At 41.9% G+C, this 21057-nt stretch overlaps 1 protein-coding gene across 5 annotated transcripts in view; it reads right to left on the bottom strand.

The window, feature by feature from the left end:
- The window catches only part of gabbr1b (gamma-aminobutyric acid (GABA) B receptor, 1b), a 285160-nt gene that overhangs the window by 121878 nt on the left and 142225 nt on the right, over positions 1–21057 (bottom strand). For 4 of the 5 annotated variants that reach the window (XM_076754414.1, XM_076754413.1, XM_076754415.1 and 1 more), the window contains one exon: positions 6608–6768. In XM_076754414.1, coding sequence (XP_076610529.1) covers positions 6608–6768 — 161 coding nt within the window. Of the gene's footprint in view, positions 1–6607; positions 6769–7159; positions 7388–21057 lie in introns of those variants that run through there. The other variant, XM_076754416.1, reaches the window with a different exon arrangement.

The raw sequence follows: 21057 nt of genomic DNA, 5'->3' as shown, positions 1-21057 counted from the left end.
AATTGAATTTTTGAAGGCAACGTCCCCGCTACAGTTGGCAAAAACCTGCTGGTGTGTGCTAACCACTTCGAGGCTGACTGTTTCTCCAACCTCAGTCAGTACGAGGCAGATCAGCTGGGAGACTTTCTCTAAAGGAGGGCTCACTTCCAGCTTTGCGTGGAATACGTGCAGACGAGGGACATGTAAGTATATAAATAATTACCTGTATGTTTTTTTTGTAGATTATATTACACAGACGCTCGCAGGGTCTAGGCTTCGGGAATTTGAGAAAATAATGCATTTGGAAACATTTTTTAAACTGGAGTATGTTAGAAAAGCCCAGGGCAAAATGAGTGTATGGTTGAGACTACTACATCCCAGCACAATTTACACTCCAAGCGTTTTTTCTCTTGGAGTTTTTTTTATGAGTGATCCTTTTTACGCTGTATGTAGCTGTTGGCATAGCTATACATGTAAGATAAGGTTGATGTCACTTCTCTCTTTTTATATAGGCCAGTACATCATTACAGTTACCTGATGTTGATCAAGTGTAGCAGTGAGCTGTTGGAGCCTTTCGTGCTTGAATTTACACTGTAACAGCGCTGTCATGTTTTACTCCTAAGTATGCCCTGTTATCATAAAAATATACTGTTTTTACAGCTGTCCAGGCAACTGTGTCCTGCAAGGACTGCTGTTGTTATGCAACGACATTGCTGATAGAGGACAAGCCACCACATCATCAGGGGATCCTCTTTTCAAACTGAGCTTTCCAAAGTCCAGGAAGGGAAAGTGCAGAGGGGAGTGAAGTTGGTTATTATAGGTGAAACTCACTGTTCTGTCCCCCATAGCTGTAAAGGACTGTAATCAGCAGCAAGAACACATATAGTCAAGCAGGTTCTAAACCTGGATGGTTGATCATGCATGGAGGCCTTTCATCCAGCTGCTGCAGCCGTGTTGTAGCCTATTATGCATAACATAAGGTGAGTATGTGCAGTGGCATCTTATCTGCAATCATACACTGCGATCATACTGTAAGTGCAGGTAAAGATAATGTGACCTGTGGCACCTCCTGGCAGCATATGTTCTCAGGCTCTGACTGCATTGTTGCACAATTTCCACGTGTGCACTGATACAAACAAATAAAAAAATCATGCATGTATAAAGCTAAAGAAATAAGAAACCTTGCATACCAACATTTTCAACCAATAACAGCACCCACGTTTTAGATTTGAATGTGTGTGCTCTAGCTGGCTACTTTTTCTCAGCCTGAGGTGAATGGTCAGTAGTGCTGCTCAGCAGTGTCACCCGTGTGTGCTCTGCCCGTTCATGTGTAAATGAGATGGAGCGCTGAAACTAACAGCGCAGTTAGACAGTCAATGTCTCAGCAACCCAGTGATTGCTAGAAACCCCCTCCTCTTTATGTAAACAACCAGGACCTTCCGACTCTGCTTTCATATGATACCAGGCTTGTGTGGTTTGCGTGATGTGGTGAAATCAGCAGACGCGCTAAAGTGGACATACGCTATTTCCTTGTTTTCGTTACATGCACATATCGTTTATTGTTGTATGAATTATGTTTCGTTTGGCTGGCAATGCTTGGTAGAGGCTTTTAGCTGAGTTTCTCCCCATCATTCTGGTATGCTACAAGTTAGGATTGGTGCTTCCTAGCGTGAGCATTGACCGTCTGAACTGCGGGCCTCACGCTGCTACCTGTACAGGCGGCGCTTGTGTTGAAGAGAAAAAGATAGAAAGACGTTTTTTGACTAACCTTTCAGAAGCGTCCTGTTGATGAATTCTCTGAGGTTCTGTAGGAGCCTCCCCTCCTTCAGGATCCGATTCAGGTTCGAACATGTACGGTTGAACTACTGAAGAACTCGGTCTGTTCACTGCCGCCATGTCCGCTACTTTCACACGGGTAGTGCTACGTGAGTCTACATTCTCCCCGTTACCATGGTGACATGGGTGGGACAGCAGCAACTCATTTGCATTTAAAGCTACAGACACCAGAAACAGCACATTCTGAAAGGGACTGAAACAGAGGGATACAGAGGGGGGCGAGAATCTTTTCCTAAAAGCTGTTTCCAGCAAAGAGCTTCAAAAACATGTTTTATGGAAATCATAGACCTATGTTACTTATTGAAAAAGCTTCATAATATGTCACCTTTAAGACCAGAGCAACAGCTGATGAACTCAAGTTCGCATTCTGTGTGTGTGAGATAAAGAAACGGTAACTGTGTCTTCCTGCAACAAATAGGATCTTTTCTGATTTGCTTTGAACACCGTTCCCTCTTTCGTTTTTACTAACCCACACATGCATTCATACATGTCTTTACAGGCACACACACATAAACCTTAATGGCGCGAACAGTGGTAGTATAACTCAGCTTTGCTTCCCACCAGTTTGTTGTCAGGGATGTGCAAACATGACCTCCATTGTGTTTGTCACATCTTTGTCAAGCCTTGCTGTCTTGAACCTCACATTGACATAGCGACATACAGCAACTTGGCTTCTCTCTCTCAACCTCGCGCCCCTCTCCCTCTTCCCCTCACTCTGTCTTTCTTTCACACACACACATTCACACACTTGCTTGCTGCCTTTATGCTTGTTACTGCAGTTGCTTGTGTTATAGCTGGTTGTGTAGACAATTTGACAAATAAATGGTACTGTATATTTAAAGAGCAGTTGTCTGTGATTCTTTGTGCAGATGTGTTGTGGTAACAGTTTGCTGTGAGGGTCAGTGCTTGGACTCAACCCTTTATTGTTCACCTGATAAATGTAAAATAGTATTTTCAACATTTACATTTTTAGTGAAAAGCCTCTTAGTGAGAGTGCATCCACAGTTTGATTATTGGTATTACATTGGTATTACACACTCCCCCACCCCCCAACACACACATACACACACACACACACACACATTTAATTGTACACCTGCTAAGAAGACTGAGGTCTTTTGGAGTATGTAGGTCACTGTTAAAAACATTTCATGACTCTGTGGTGGCATCTGCAGTTGGGGGTTAAGCAGGTCCTTCGGAAGCAGACTGATGCATCCAGTGTGCAAAAAAGAACGCTACTGCTGGTCCTTCATTCCTACAGCTGTCAGACTGTTTAATGGCAGCATCATATAATGTAGCACTGTGTTGATGCTGTCTTTCCCAATTCTACATCATAAACCTTTCTTGCATTACTGTTACCAGTGCTAATACATGTTTAAATTGTCCATTTCATTTTCCATTCTGTATCCTGTATACTTTTGATCTTGACCCTCCAGTGCCACTGTTTTTGCGTTTTTGTAACACTTGCTTACGCATGGTATTTGGTATTGGTATACAGTTATCAATAACTATTCCTGATATTTGCTAATAACCAAATCTGTGCCTACTAGATCCCAACACTGGATAATAGAAACTCTGGTTTTGTGATTCCTGTCTGTCATGCAGTGCATCTAGTGCAGTCGTAGGAGCATTGCTGCTTTTTTCCCACAATCAAATATCAATTTTCATTATTGAATGTAACAATCTGATTATATATTTGAATTTAGAATATTTGCTGACAGCCCAAACGGAGAAAAATGTGTCAGAGCAGAGGCTCTCCAGCTGCATTCTATCCTGTAATCAAGACTACAAAGACTCAGCTCTGCCACAGCCATGCTGCCAGGTAATTTGTGCTCAGTCAGTCTTTCAAGCCTTACCTTCCACTAATACTGTTTCTCCTTTTATTGCAGATCTGTCTGCTTGCTTGATCTCTGTCCCCATCCCTTCATCTCATCAGGCCTGCTACTTAACTCTGGACATCAGCAACCCCAGCTATGCACTCTCTGAACGCTCAGTTCAACTCAGCTCCAGCTTTCCTTCTGCTCAACACAACCAGCCACCAGCCTAGTCCCCGTGCTTCCAATCATCCCTCCTGCCCAGCCCCTCTCCAGTTCTTATCCCTTTCCATTTGGCCCTGCAATAAATTCTTCTCTTTATTCAAACTCCAGCCTGCTGGCCTCTCTGTCTCTCACACTTGGGTCCACTAGCTCAGCCTTAACACTTTAGTTTACTCAGCACTGGGAGTAAGATGACAGGCCTACAATTCAAGCCAATGAAACCCGCTTTTCTGTCTTAAAGTAAAGCTAGAACTTCAGACTTTTTCCAAACCTGCGGAAAGGCTCCAATGAGTAAACATTTACTAAAATTATGAAAGCTGCTCAGCCATAATTTCATGTTTTCCATGTTTTTCAATAAACTGATTTCCAGGTTATCCATACCAAGATATGTTTCATCTGAAAGAGAGAGCAATATCTCCTCAAACTTTGTCCTAGCTAACCTTATCAAATGCAAAAATGCATGTTTTACCCTTCAGAATACTCTTAAAATACATACATTTGCATTGCATTCAACATCTCAAATTGTCCACCTTGTTGATAAATAAATAATTAGCAACTTTGTTAATGAACTGACCTGCACAGTCCACACATTTTCGAGAATTGTCTGACTTCCTGACTACACATTTCAAGCAAAGTTTTCCACTTGCAGAGCTGCATTTTTTAATTTTAGCAAATATTCTTTCTTTTTGAAGTAATTTGACTTGGTGACCTTGTTTCTCAACTTGCAGTAAAGGCTTCTATGTAAAGACACCCTGACTTCTGAGCATCAGCATTGGCATTGTCCCTTTGAAGCATCAAAGATTTCAACTCATTACTTGGTGCTGGTAATCATGGTGCACTACTTCCATTTACAAACCTTTTCCTAAGCGGAATATGGATATCCACCAACTTCACTAACATCCATGAAAAATTTTAAAGCACCGTTTACATAACTTTCCTGACATATTTCGAACCACTGTAAATCTTTGCATCATTCTGTAAAAATTCTGGTAGGTTGACAACCTGGGTAAGATTGCAAACATTGGCCATAGAAATCTGCTTTAGGTAACAGACAATTTTCATGAAAAGAATCAATATTCAGATCACCACAAAGGAAGATGTCCTTTCTTTCATCTGTTATTATATCTAGGGTTTCACATATTATATCCAAGTAGTTCACACTAGAACTGGGTGGCCTACAACCAACTACAGGAAGTTTACAGTATGGAAGGTGAATCTTTATATAAGTAATATGAAAACATGTGTTCAGCCATCCTCCTGACCATCACACCTTTATTTGTCACTGCAATGACATCAATCTACATTCTGTTTCTAATTGTGTTTCTTCTACCACATCAATTCCTGGTCTATTTTCCTGCACAGATCACATTTGAATTTAAGATACTTCAGTGACATTTGGAGCTCAGGTCGAGTTAAAGTCAAGAGATTTAGATGAGTTTCTATCTATGGTGAGTAGACAGGGTATACAGTTAGTGTGGTGCTGTTTGAACATGTGCAAGCTGTTCTAATGCAAACACACACAGAGTTATTACGCCACCACACAGTAGGTGGAACATTTCTCCAGGGCTGCGACCCATTTTATGACCTGACTGCTGCATTTTAAAACATACAATGCACAAAGGACTGTCAAATATTCTGACAGTAGCCTAAGATGATGTGAGAAAAGTAATCATTTTGGAGATATAAATAATACAGCCACAGTGAAACAGTCTTGTATGTGAACTCCAAACATATGAATATGATCGGTACATTTGGAGATGCAATCTATACTTTCACTTCAGACATGACAACCTTACAAATCTGGATCTGGAATTTCCCCTCGCGGGACAAATAAAGGAATATTGATCTTGATATTGATCTTGACAAATAATGTCATTTTCACAAAAGTCTAAAGGTTAGCTTTTTCTCTACCATTTTTGTGACTAATTGCTTTACTAATTGCTAATAAATCTTAAAGCTCTAATTTGTTATTGGTCCGTTGTATGTCATTGATAAGTACAAATTGACATTTCCAGGTTGTAAAAAACTGCCTGATGTTTATTTCTTATTTATTCATTGGCAAGCCATTACTAAATGCTTGTGGGTCTCACACTTTGTAATTAGTCTTCAAGTCTGTAATTATAAATTATTGTAACTCTTTAATGGAGGGCTGTAATCATTACATCTGTAGTATGTAAGTTGTTAATAATTAATTTTGGTGGAGATCCTGTGCAGCCTTTTACCAGCAATTAGTGGTCAAATCATCTAACCACTACAAGGGACTTTTCACAACCTGGCAACCACAACATTGTTCTCATTTATGGCTTTAAACCGTTCTATAAAGCGTTATGATGAAAAAATATTTATTAACCATTTATAAAGCCAATGGTTTCAACTTAGAGCTCTTCATAACGGGTGCCTTCTTTGAAAGTGGTAGACTACAATTTTTTTTTTTTTTTAATTCCAAAATTTCAACAACATAAACACATGAATCTGCTTTTTCAAGCAATCTTTGCTTTCATTTCATAAAGACGCATTTAGTGGGTTACAACTCAACATTTAAAGTGATGCTACTGATTGCGCACTAAAATAGTGTCTTAATCATTGTGTTGTGCTGATCTTTTTTGTTGATAAACTGAATTCCTGGTAGGCCTACAGCACCTGCAGTCTCATGTGACTAATCCAACCAATTATGATTCTGATTAACAATGGCGTGAAAGAACTGATTCTATACTGAAAATGAAATAAACTGTGCGGTATCCCAGTTTGTTACTCACCATACTGTCGTAGTGTATCAGCTCCAGCTCGTAGTCCGGCAGTATGTCGGTCCTCTTATTCACCAGGTCCAGAGCCATCTGAGCGGCGGGGAGGCAGGCTTGTCCCCCGGGCCAGCCTCCACTCATGGGGAAAAGGGCTCCGATGTAGAGCTTCTTCTTGCCTAGAGCCGGACGGGAGCAGGAGAGGAGTACAGTGAGGGTAAGAGTCAGAGAGTAGCGGAGGACGGAACTGCTGAGGAGGCCTTGGCAGAGTCGAGCCATGGCTGATGGATGCGGGAGGCTCAGGAGAGCGATGAGGTCAGTTTATTCCTCCAGCACTGATCAAGTGTGAGTGTGTGGCGTAGCCTGCGATGCGCGGGTCAGGAGCTTTGACTTCCCATGAGCGACACAAGTTGATTTCCGCCACAGATGGGAGCACGTTTAGAATAGACTATTCATATACATAAAAGCCATAGATTTTGTTTGGCTGCTTTTTTGTTGCAAAAAACCCCCCAGACATTTAACAGCTGACAAACATATATGGTTAGGGTACTCTTCAACAACCTAATTCACTTGCTGTGAACTCCTGCTCTTCAACCGAAATAGCACTGTGGAAATTCTCATCTACTCTAAAATGTTTGAAGAACTTAGATTCGCCACTCATTTAATGCTATCAATAAACAGCAGAATAGAAGTTAGAAGTGGTAAGCAGAGGTAGTTCTTTTACACACGAACAGGCAGATGATGCTGTTTGCTAACAGAAATTTAATAAGAAGTCGAGATCCGTGATTAAATCCGGCCTGAAGCTCTGTTCGCTGCCCAAGGAGCTGAAACTGAACTCGCTGACGCTCCGCGATATTCAGACGCGTTAAACGGGATCCAGATTACACCGCCTCCCTTTTCAGCCTTATGAAATACTAACAAAAATCCACAGAGCTCACGAGGAAACACACGGAGAGCTTTACTATGTCCAGATCCTCTCGTCACCTGTCTTCCTCATATGTCCGCCTGCATACAACGCACCTAACATGTTGTATGGGAACACCGCAACACACGAGCAATGTAGGCTATTATTGTCAGTAATCCAGTGCAGTCTAATTGGAGAGCGGTCAATTTCGAAGGAAGGTCGATCCCAAGATGAAGAAGTCGCGAGAGTGTTGCTGGAATGCGGTTAGCTTTCCAGGGGGAGCGAAATGACGGTACCAGTGAGGAGCTCGCAGGTCTGTGCATTACTGTGGCTGACTGCAGCAGCGCGTGAGGAGGGGGGCTCGTCTCCGTTTCAAACACCACTCTGAATTTGCAATCCCTTAACACAGCCTCGCTCATTTATCTTTCCTCCTCCCGCCTGCTCCTCCGACAACAGCCCCCGCTCTCCGATTAACACCCTCAACCAGTAACTCCACCTTGTGGATCAAGGAGCCCCCTCCAGATTTCTGGCAATACTACATTGTCCTTTCACGTTCACAATTGGATTACTACAGTTACAATTCTTCTGTTTCCATCGTGGAAATGACCATTATGGGAGACAAATACTGTCCATTGAAACTCATTCATTCATTTCAATTCAATCATTTAGAGACCAGGGCTGGATTAACACACTGTGGGACCTCACAAGGCAACCGTTCTCCTTGTGCCCACATTGATCCCTCAGTTCCTTCCACTGTCCTTGCACTGTGTTTGCAACCTGTGGCCTTCAAGTGACACAACTGCAAGGAGACTGAAATTCAAACCCAGAAAAAAACATTATTCTTCTTACTTCTTTCACATAAATAACTACATAAAGTGCACTGCTGACAATACAGTCAGAGGCAAGTCTCGGTTTGGTATGACCAGTTGCTCTGTGGTGGTTAATGTTGGCAAACTGCTGATATATATTGCTGTGTAACTGACATCGAGTCTGCTTGCTGACTTTATGACTCTGTGTTTTGCAACAGTGGCCACTGTGGCTGCTGTTCAGTAAAAATAACATATAGCTTTCTTTACCCATCATGTACAGTGCACATGCACTAACCCATAATTATATTATACCCTGGTTCAGTTGCCCTTGTATTGGTAACACAATTGGCTGATTTTAGCTTATCACACCTGTATGTTTGGTGCCCTTATCAAACTCTTATTCAATGCCAGATTTCCCCCCTTGCTCTTCTTCCAACTTAGGCAACTAGCTTTATACCACAAACTTCACTGTATATTGGTACTGGCAAAAACTGTATGTCAGACCACTGAGTAACAAGAAATGGTAGCCCTGAAATGGCAAAGACTCATTTGAGGTCATTTAGAAACAGTCTCTCAGTTCCATAGTTTGTTCACCAGAGATTAATGCTGTGCTCACCACATATTGTAGAAAATATTCTTTAATAAATAAATTCAAGGGAAGCTCATAAAATGTTTGTTTATTTAGTGTTTACCTTAAAAATGCATATAGGCAAATATACTGTTTGATATTCTATTGTTGAACTACAAAATAATCTTATCAGATTTACAAAATCCAGAGTCAGTCTCTAATGAATACAACAAAAATGTCAACACAAGGTCCACTTTCTCAAGAACTTGCAATGGCATCTCACAGTTTTCGTCAGAGGAAGGAGTTTGTTCAGTTGCCACTGCCAGGAAAAGGCTGGAAGTGGAAGTTATTAGGTCAAGAGTGAACTTGAATGTTAGCATTCTCAGTTCAGCTCTGACTGGGGACCCTTGATGAATGTCATACCCCTCTCTCATTATGTTTGCTGCTTGTAAAATTCCCCCCACAAAAACGAGAAAAATGCGAACTTTCACTCTCAAAAACTTTTGAGAATTTGAGTATAAATATGCTTAACAATATACTTAACAGTGTTCTCAATAATATTAATATTTAGCAATATTATGATGTGTCCTAGCGTTGCATTTGCAAAATCTCTATTTTATATCATAAAGTTGAGAGATTACAATTCTCAACTGAAAAGGCAATTAAATAGTAGGTAGTAGTTAAGGTAATACATATATCTGTTCTTGTGGGGCAAATCTCAGCTTTTTTGAATTTTTTTTAATCTATTCTGCTTCTCCATTGTTGTCTTCCTCATAAGCCAATACAATCTTTTAATTTAGCAAACTACATTTCAGAAATCTCATTGAGCCATAATGAATCATGCTCTGCCTCTCCCCCACATACTCCCACATTTACACTTCTCTTCATTGCTGTCTCTTGCTGAGAGTGGTGACGCATGTGCGTTCATGTATCTGAACGCTGAGTGTATCTTTAATAATGTATTACCACGGTGGTAGGCTGACACTGATTCTTCTCTCTTCATTCTCATTATTTTTTTCATTCTTTCCTCTCATTTCCAGCAGCCACAGAGCCTCTGCTGTTCTTTCCTTATATCTGGTGCTGCAGCCCGATGTCTATCTCTCTGCTCCATCCCATTTCTGTTTCCAGGCACAGCTCTCTACCTGACCGGCTCTCATTTTCTCGGGTGGGTTGATATGTATCTCTCTGTGCCTCCTCATATCTGGTTCGCCATCTCTTTGGGATTATCCATGCTGCTTGAGAAGAGGCATATATGCCTCTCACATCCCTCAGCTCCAGCTCATTTCTATCAACAAACTGCGCTGTCATTTACTGTCAGAGCAGATAGCTCTGCACATAGAACTTGTTAAACTGGTTTCCATGGACATGAAACTGGGAAGAAGATGCAGCGCTATTATGCATCCTGATGCATTTGGAGATCCCCCCCCCCCCCTCCAATAAATTTGAATAACACTCTGAGCAGAGCTGATAAGTGATTTCCTGGCTTTATAAATAATAGGCTAATTTTATTAAAAAGGAACACTCAAGATGAAGTGGGTAAAGGCAGAGCTGATGGTGTTCAATGAATATAGTTAAAGAGCTTAGGGTAATTTACTCTTCTTATCCTGTTCCACATCTTAAATGATAAAAGAGTCAAGGTCATTTATGTGCTATGAATTGTAAAAGGCATGATTTGCTAAAAAGCATGTTCATATCCAGGGTCAAATTGTTAAGGCACTGCTGGGCAAAACTAAGCTTTGAGCCACGATTTAGCCACATACAGGTAAACTCAATCTATTTGGCCCATATTGCACTACCTTTAACTAGCCAGTATTTGAATAAAACTCTGCCTCAGGTGTGCTGGATGTCAGTTAGTTTGAGATACTTTGATTAAAGATACATTTTTTAAGGTTGCATACAATGTAAGCATAATATCAAGCATGTTTTGAGGTTTAAAAACTAGATTTTCACACTTGGTCCCTTCATAAGATAGGTTCTCAGCAAAGAGATTTTGCAAGAAGCATAATGCTACCCAATTTATTTTTTTATTTTCTATAATGGTCCAGTATCTCTGAGAATTCCGTTCATACTGGTAGGGCGTTATTTACATTTAGGATCAATGTAGGATACAAGGTGTACTTAATGCAGCAAAGCAGGGGATGAGGGTTGGAGGGTGGGGTTGTGGATGACTAATGTATCTAACCATGTGTGTCTACTCAGATTTGCCTTGTCTTGAAAAGGGACCTAACGGTTAACATGTGATTTTCTTTTAGCTCTAACTGTGATCCTGTCTTAACCCTGGCCAGCTGGTTCAGTTGCTTAAGCTCTACCATATCTTAACTATTGATGATTTGCCATAACTATTTTGTTATGTTGCAGTTTATGGACTGCAACGTCATGATTTTCACTGAAACGTGGCTTAACAACAGTGGACAGAACGGCAGAGCACTCCAGTAAGATCAGGGGTGGAGGACTGTGTATCTACATGAACAAAACAGACTCTGTTATCACTGGGAGCCACTGTTCTGCTAATGTGGAATATCTGATGATCAAGTGCAGGCCTTTTTATCTGCCTAGAGAGATCACATCCACTGTGATAACTGCAGTTTATATGCCCCCGGATGCTGCTGCTAAACTAGCAATGAAAGAACTGTATGCTGCTATCCACAAACAACAAACTGCATGCCACCCGGGCCACGCTGGACTCAGGAACAATTGACATTGACTGTGTTGACAACGTCACTACCCACAAATGGATAAGAACTTTCCCCAATCTGAAGCCTTGGATTAACAGTAAGGTCCGCCTCCCACTAAAGGAACATGACGCTGCCATCAGATCTGGCAACGCAGCAGCCTACAGTTCATCCAGAGCTAACCTGAAGAGGGGTATCAAGGGAAGCTAAACACGTTCACAAGCTATGGATTAAGGAGCACTTCCACAGCAACGCTGACCTCTACCGCATGAGGCAGAGCATCCAGGCAAACCGTCAAACAGGTCGACGGAGGATGCCATCTCCATGGCACTACGCTCCACCTTGACACACCTGGACAACAACAACACCTACGCAAGGATGCTCAGTGACCTCGGCATCAGCATCTCCCTCTGCAACTGGACCCTGGACTTCCTGACCAACAGGCCCCAGTCTGCTATGTTAGACAACCATGCCTCCACCACCCTGACCCTGAACACTGGCATCCCACAGGGCGGTGTGCTGAGCCCTCTTCACTACGCCCTCTTCACCCACGACTGCGTGCCTATGCATGATCCAACTCCATCATCAAGTACGCAGACGACACCACAGTGATAGGCCTGATCTACAACAATGACGAGTCAGCCTACAGGGATGAGATTCAGCACCTGGTGATGTGATGTGCCGACAACAACCTGACCTTCAACACCAAGAAGACTAAGGAGCTCATTGTGGACTATAGGAAAACCAAAGGCTGCAGTCACACCCCCATGGTGACTCTCCAGAGCTGTTACCCTGCTGAACTCTGTCCACCAGCAGGTAGGTACCACACACTGTGTTTGCAGTATGCATGCGACAAACCAAATTAGTAGCATATAAATGTAATTTCTAAAACAAAGGTTTGCATGATTTGGAAAAAAGCAGGAGCCACCTTACTGCCCTTCATCCAAACTTTTTTTTTTTTTTTTTTTTTTACCAAATTTGTAATTAATCAAATTAAAACAAAGTCATTACCAGACAAACAACCCGCAGGTCTAGGGCCTCAGACCAGATACTCACTTGTTCATTTTGTAATCCAGCCTTGTTTATATTAATGTGTTTAGCAAAAGGGTGTATTTGGTAGCATCGTCTTGTTTTTTTTTTTTGTTTGTTTGCCTGATTAAGGTAAAACTAACAAGTAGTGATCCCCTGCATGAATCTCCCTGTGCGGCAAATGAGCTCCAATGACATTTTGAACAACATTAAGTAGAACACGGGATCAGAGAGCTGCTGTGATGGTTCATTTTCTTTGACTCTCTCTGTTATTCCTTTCTTTGTTTGGCCTCTTTCTCTGTCTTCTCCCTGTTGTCTGTATTTCTCCCCTCCATTCTCTTGCCAAGTTTTACATTTCTATATTTGCCTCAGTACTAAAGGGCTGCAGGGTAGCTTCCAAACAATAACACATGTGACATGCTACCATTGCCCACACTCCTGCTGTGTTCCAGATTCTTTTCAGCGCAGCTGCAAAAAGCTACATTCTAATGTATCTGCTGTAACATGTGCAGTATGTATACAACTGAAATCCATGACAGGCCATCTGAATGTCAGTCGAGACCAGGTCCAAATAAAACCAAATCAAGAATGAGACCAGAGCAAACAGAGTCCAGACCAGCATGTAGGAATACACACCATTATGAACACAGTATAAATTTTCAATAACGAAAATATTAAAACAATCATGGAGCCTCTACAAGACAGGGCCTGTTTAAATGCACTCATCAATTTTGATTTCCAGTGATATTGTAGTGGTGCAAATTCAAAACAAATTTGCCATTACACAGATTACTGCAGTCAACCTGTGGCAGTAACTCGCTTTTCTGAGTTTATAATCCATCTTTGCTGAATAGACAGTGTACATGTTTTTCTAAATGTAAATCCCATGAAATTAAGACTAAATAGACTTTGAGCAGAGATTATGTTGTTGACCTACATTTATGTTTCCCTGATAAGGAGCCTCTTGTGGTTGTGTGAAAAGCCATAAAGCGAAGCAAAGGTAACATTTTTGTTACAGCAGTGGTTCTCAACCTTTTTAGGGCCAGCACCTATCCATGATCCAGGTCCCTTAGCACCTCCCATCAAACAAAATGTAGGCTGACTTTCTTCACTGACTATTAATGCTGATTATTATTTGTGTTATATCATTGCATGCCAAATAACAGATTTGATTTAACTGGTAAGTTGGAATATCATTATCATCAGCTTCCTGGGGAGCATGTGAATAAAATTTATATTTATCAGTGTTAAACAAATGAAATGGTTACAAATCTGACATTCAAACATTCAAACAGCAGCCAATAAAAAATGCCAAACAAGAAGCAATCAAGAAGAAACAGATCCAGAAACTGATCTCCATGTCAGCCTTAACCACCCTCAGGTGGTCTGTGTTAATGAGGAGGCGTTCATTGTTAAGAGCTTCAGACATCTGCACTGAGTATTGCCAGTAAACTTTTCCTCGTGCAAATTTTTACACTTCCTGATTTTGAACTAGTTATTTTATAAGGGGCCACCAAGCCCTGCTGCCCTGTTTTTCTCAAAAACAGTAAAACTAATTAAACCTATTTCCTCCCACATTTTTTGCTCTAGTGACACCAAACTGGCTACACTGCATCTCCAGATTGTCTTCCACAAACAGCCTGATTTTTGAATGATCAAAAATTGAGCCCACAGTGCATTTAAATGTTATACTGGAAACAGTCCTGTAAAAGCCACTGCAAATTCTCTGAAAATAAATCTCTGTTCATAAAAAAAAAAGACAAAATGCTGATGTCATGGGTAATGTAGTGTGATCAATTTCACAACTGTATCCCAAAAGATTTCTTGACAGTATTTTAATTCTATCCTGTAAACTACTGCATTCAATGGGAAATAGAGCATCTTTAAACACAGTTCGTCACCTATGGATCAATCGATCTTTGTAAAAATAAATTAAAGGCATGTCTGTGTTGCCTCGATGAAATAGAAGATTCTCACAATTTTGTCTTGATCACTGAATTTTTGACACTGGTTTGAAATCTGCCTTTCTATGCAACCCTGGTGATTGTCACAGCTTGAGGCCATCTCTGTATTCTCAGATAGCTCATGACCTGCCAGTGGTTATGCATTCAGTTCCTGGGTGATACAGAATGGACATGCTAATGCCTACCCAGCCACTGTGCTGTGTGGATTAAAAACACATGATGTCAAAGGTATTTTTAATTCAAATATTTATAGTTACTTATTATTGTCCGCCTCTTGTTCCTCTTGTCCCTCTTGTTCCTGTTTCTGTTCAAAATGCATTTTCTGCACACAAGGTACATTTTAACCCAAGTGAGACAGTTCAGAGGTCCATATTGCTTAAAGGTATTTAAAACTACTTAAATATTTTGTTTTGTTTCATGATCAGTTTTCAACAAATATAACTAAAAACAGGACGAACAAATCAAAATTAGGAAAATTATATAGGAAAAACATGGTCTAAACTTAACAAATCTATTTTCTTCCTAGCAGAGTCATTACCAAAAGTGCCAGTGGCTGTAAATATTTCACTGGCAACTTTCAAGAACAAAGGTCATGTGGTTTGTCTGCTTTAAACAAGCAGTATGCATCCAACTAAAACAATGTGAAACTAAATAGCAGGCACCAAAACAAAAAGTTATTTCTTTTTATCTTCTGTAGATTGACAGGATGGCAGAGTATAACTGCAAAAACAACAGGATTCATAGTACCATCCAGGAAATAACTTACAACAGCCAATCAGAATACATCATAAACCCAGCTGTTGGAGATGAGTATGACATTGAATATAGCAACCGCAACAAAATGATCAAAGATGTGCAGTTCCTAATGCCAAGGATTTTGAACAAGTAAGATCATTAATACTTTTGAATGGACATTGTTTGATTTGTTGAAGTTAGTTGAAGTTTATAACAACTATCATTATTGACTATCATTAGGTATCATTAAACATCCGCTTTTAATGTAATTGATTGTCCTGAGAAAAAAAAATTGTTATGGTCTTTAGTTCACCAAATATTTGCTTATAATTCTTTTTAACCTGGGTTCCTATAAAAGAATATCCTCTGTACCCAGTCTTAAAAATTTTCTCAACTTTTTCATATTTGAAGAAAATATATAAAACATATTTTCTTTTTCAGTAAACATCACCGTCAAAGTGGTCCAGATGAAAAATCCTAAAGAGTAGGACACCAGGAATGGTGAAACGCTATCATCTTAAACCTACTTATCTCATTAGTTATGCATCAGGAAGTGACAACATCACTATTTGCAGACAATAATGTCTAACAATCAATAGGTGGTATTCTTTTGAATAAGTGACAGATAAGACCTTCTTTAACTACAAAATCCCCAGCAGCACTCCACAGACAAACATTACATACATCCTCACTCCCTGGACAACCAACCAAAAAAAAAAAAAAATCACTCCAACCAATGAGGAGGAAGTCACAGGGCAAATTGCAAGAGTCAAGACTCATCTGCAAGAATTGCAAAACATAATTTCATGAATTCACCCCTTAGAGTTTCAGCATCAAATGTGGTGACTGTGTCCGAATATTCACTCCCAAGCCATAAAGTAAAAGCCGTCCTGACATTATAGACTGCACAGAGAGAAAATAAGTTCCATTTATCATCATATCATCTCCAACACATTGTCAAAGATAGAAATACACAAACTGCAGAAGGACTGGAAATTCAGCTTCTGATATTATCTGTCACATTATCTGACATGACTTCACTGTCGTATTTTGGAATACACATTTCCAAACCAGTTAACTGGTTTTAAGGACTTTATCTGTTTGTAAATGTTAAATTAATGACTCAAGTTTTACTGTTTCAAGTTTGTCTTCATTCATGTTGACTTTAATTCATGAGTCAAATCCCAGGTAACTCAGAATATGGTTAACCTGGGTCATGCTTATGCATAAATTATGGTTTGGTGGAGTGGTTTGTGTTGCTCAGCTAATAAAGGTCATCCAAATCCACATGTACACAAATTTTTTTGGACAGCTCTCAGTGGGGCTCAGTATTTATCAGGACGGCTGCTTTACTCCCAAATAATTTTACTGTATGAACCTGGACTGTGTGTGTGACCTTCTGGATGTGTAGAAGAATGCAAAACATAATTTAATATTAGATTCTGAGAGATCTTGTTGGTGTGTCAGGAGATTTAAATAGTCAGTGAAGCTACTCTACTGTGGCTCATCCATATATGTGCACAGCATCTCTCTCGACAGATTTATTTAATTCATTTAATTCATCTTATTTTATTTGTTTTTTAGGACCTGGTGCACCTGATCTCTGAATTATCTGTGGTGCCCGCACATATAACTTTGATCTATGCATCACTGCTTTCCATCCTCCTCCACCTATTAATCAGTCAGTGACACTGATTCATTTCTACCCCAGTTTAACAGGTTAGCTGATTGAATGAGGTCAATGTGGTGAAATTGTACTACAAACAAAACTAGCCCTCTTTTTTGTATTTCATGCACAGGAGAACAATCACTCCCTGCTGTCTGTCAAAAATGAGGGCCGTCAGGGTTGGCTGCTTGAGATCACATTGGCATGCAGCCTTCAGCTGAACTCCAGATATGAATGTCAGCCAAAAAAACAAAATAAAAGCTGCTGGGAGAACATTACTGACAGCCAGAGCACAGTGCAGCCAGCATAGTGGTCAGTAGGTAGTTTTTCACTTGTCAGTAGCTGAGTGTTCACTGGTTAGCAACTGGGTTTTCACTGGTCAACAGTGTAGGATATTTGTGAGCATAACCCAGGGACTGTTTAGAAGAATCCTTTATCCTTTATTAGTCACTACACATGTTTAATGTGCCATGCCAAAAATGTTAACCGCAAAGGATATGACAGTACCTCTCCCACAGCTGTAAAAGACCATTTGGCCAGCTCTGGCAACATACCAATCAAAGATTGGTATTTGCCATCAAAACAATCAAAGCCTCCTGAAGGACCAGAATACAGAGAGGGATTAACAAATCACTGCCGTGCTGAGATTACCCAGGGCCACCTAATTGCACCCACCCAGTATTGCAAGTAGCCTAGTACATTTCTGCTAGCTGGGTGAAATCAGAAATCAGAAAATCACAATTGGCTTCCCTAATCAAACATAATTCTAGTGGATTTTGCCTGCTGCTTCCAGTGATGGCCACTATCTTTATGTGGTTCATTTATCTGCTGTCAATTCAGATTCATTGCAGGGTCTACCCATGACAGTATCTGAGGGGACATAGAAAAAAAATAAAATAACTTTGAAATCACGGATATGAAACACTAGATACAATGTGCCATACTGGCTTGGAACTATATGGCAGCCATCTTATGTGATTACAGTTTTAAATTTGCTGTATTTGGAACCTACATTGAAATAGTCTTATGTTGTCTTTATAATCCCTGTATTTATTTCATTCAAAGCAATGAGCATAAGAGTGTGTCTGGCCAGAATGAACAAAAAAAAAGAATAAACAAAGATTGTCTTATAATTTTGATTATTATAGCTCCAAGAGAATAATTCATGCTTTCATGACACACACACACACACACACACACACACACACACACACACACACACACTTCTCTTTGTAGTTTACACTTTACACTTGATTGCCATGGAAACAGCTGCTTAGCAGTCACATGTTCAGGTAATATTAATAGCTTTGTTATAAGCATTACCAAATGTTATCATGTTAGCATAGCTAACATTAAAACAATGTTTGTTGGTTATCACTCACAGTACCTAATTACCTAATGGATCAATTCTGTGTAGCGCTACCAATCAGTAATAACTTTTACTTAGAACTGAGCTGGTCGTTACTTTGTAGCTAATGGTAATGTTACCTAGGTAACATCAATGTGATGAGGTCCCTTGATTTGTCAGGTGTCTTGATGTAAAGGTATACGTATCAGTATAGCAATATGAAATTAGTGATGATAAATATGATTTATCATGATATGATTATTTTACTTTTATTGTCAGGCCCTTTTGGTCATTAGCTGAGTTCATACTTGCCACTGGGTATGTTTGTTAAGTGGCTCAATGTCTTTCTTTATACTGGTTCACTATAGTTTCAAAGAAAAATCTGTACACTATGAAATAATATCTGTGATCATTGACCAGGACAGAGAATGGCCAGGAGTTATATTTTCTTTGTACTTTCCTAGTAATTTTATATGCAGCACCTCTGTCTGATAGACTGTCCATCCATCCATCCATTTTCCACCCCCTTTTCTGGGGCTGGGTCGTGGGGGCAGCAGGCTGAGCAGGGACGCCCAAACTTCCCTCTCCCTGGACACTTCCTCCAGCTCATCCGGGGGGATCCCGAGGCGTTCCTAGGCCACTCGAGTGACACTCCAGCGTGTCCTGGGTCGTCCTTGGGGCCTCCACCCGGTGGGGCATGCCTGGAACACCTCCCTAGGGAAGCGTCCAGGGGGCATCTGGTAGAGATGCCCGAGCCACCTCAGCTGACTCCTCTCGATGTGGAGGAGCAGCGACTCTACTCTGAGCTCCTCCCGGGTGACAGAGCTCCTCACCCTATCACTAAGGGAACGCCCTGCCACCCTGCGGAGGAAACTCATTTCAGCCGCTTGTATCCAGGACCTCGTTCTTTCGGTCATGACCCAAAGTTCATAACCATAGGTGAGGGTAGGAATGTAGATTGACCAGTAGACCGAGAACTTCGGCTTTCGGCACAGCTCCTTCTTCACCACGACAGACCGATACAGCGGCCGCATTACTGCTGCCACTGCACCGATCCGCCTGTCAATCTCACGCTCCATTCTTCCCTCGCTCGTGAACAAGATCCCAAGATATTTAAACTCCTCCACTTGAGGTAGGAACTCTCCTCCAACCTGGAGGGAGCAAACTACCTTTTTCCGGTCGAGAACCATGGCCTCGGACTTGGAGGTGCTGACTCATCCCAGCTGCTTCACACTCGGCTGTGAACTGCCCCAGTGCATGCTGAAGGTCCTGGCTCGAGGGAGCCAACAAGACAACATCATCCGCAAAAAGCAGAGATGAAATCTGCCGGCTCCCGAACCGAACCCCCTCCGGCCCCTGGCTGCGCCTAGAAATTCTGTCCATAAAAATAATGAACAGAACTGGTGACAAAGGGCAGCCCTGACGGAATCCAACATGCACCGGGAACAGGTCTGATTTACTGCCGGCAATGCGGACCAAGCTCCTGCTCCGGTTGTACAGGGACTGTACAGCCCTCAGCAGAGGGCCTCCAACCCCATACTCCCGGAGCACCTCCCACAGAATGACGCGAGGGACATGGTTGAATGCCTTCTCCAAGTCCACAAAACACATGTGGACTGGTTGGGCAACCTCCCATGAACCCTCAAGCACCCTGTGGAGGATATAGAGCTGGTCCAGTGTTCCACAGCCGGGATGAAAACCGCATTGTTCCTCCTGAATCCGAGGTTCGACTATCGGCCGGATTCTCCTCTCCAGTACCCTGGAATAGACTTTCCCAGAGGGGGCTGAGGAGTGTGATCCCCCGATAGTTGGAACACACCCTCAGGTACCCCTTTTTAAACAGAGGGACCACTACCCCAGTCTGCCAGTCCAGAGGCACCGTCCCCGACTGCCATGCGATGTTGCAGAGGCATGTCAACCAGGACAGCCCTGCAACATCCAGTGACTTGAGGTACTCAGGGCAGATCTCATCCACCCCCGGAGCTTTGCCACTGAGGAGCTTGCAAACTACCTCAGTGACTTCAGCCCGGGTGATGGATGAATCGAACTCCGAGTCCCCAGTCTCTGCTTCCTCTGCAGAAGACATGACAGTGGGATTGAGGAGATCCTCGAAGTATTCCTTCCACCGCCCGACAATGTCCCCAGTCGAGGTCAACAGCTCCCCAGCTCCATTATAAACAGTGTGGATAGAGAGCTGCTTCCCCCTCCTGAGGCGTCGAATGGTTTGCCAGAATTTCTTTGAGGCCGACCGGTAGTCCTCCTCCATGGCCTCCCCGAACTCCTCCCAGACCTGAGTTTTTGCTTCTACAACCACCCGAGCCGCCGCACACTTTGCCTGCCGGTACCCGTCAGCTGCCTCAGGAGTCCCATGAGCCAACCAAGCCCGATAGGTGAAACGGGCATGTTTTGGACCCAAATGCAGAGAGCAGGAACAGTTGGTAATGACCTTTATTTGTTACCACAGGAAACAAGGTATGGAGCAGAGTAAGTAACTCGGAATTAAGTTCTTTCTCCGGGCTGAGAGTTCTCACAATGTCTCTGGGGCTCAAGCGAGGGAAAGAGAAGTAGCTTACTACAGCCGCTGATGATGAGGAGGAAGCTCCGCAGCCGAAGAAACAGCTGATCGAGCAGCGGTGCCGGCGAGCAGCGGAGTAACTTACTTCAGCCGCTGATGATGAGGAGGAAGCTCCGCAGCCGAAGAAACAGCTGATCGAGCAGCGGTGCCGGCGAGCAGCAGAGTAACTTACTTCAGCCACTGATGACGAGGAGGAAG

This window comes from Chaetodon auriga, chromosome 17 (genome assembly GCF_051107435.1).
Source record: "Chaetodon auriga isolate fChaAug3 chromosome 17, fChaAug3.hap1, whole genome shotgun sequence".
NCBI classification, from domain to species: Eukaryota; Metazoa; Chordata; class Actinopteri; order Chaetodontiformes; family Chaetodontidae; genus Chaetodon; species Chaetodon auriga.
This window is presented reverse-complemented; position numbering and strand designations above follow the sequence as displayed.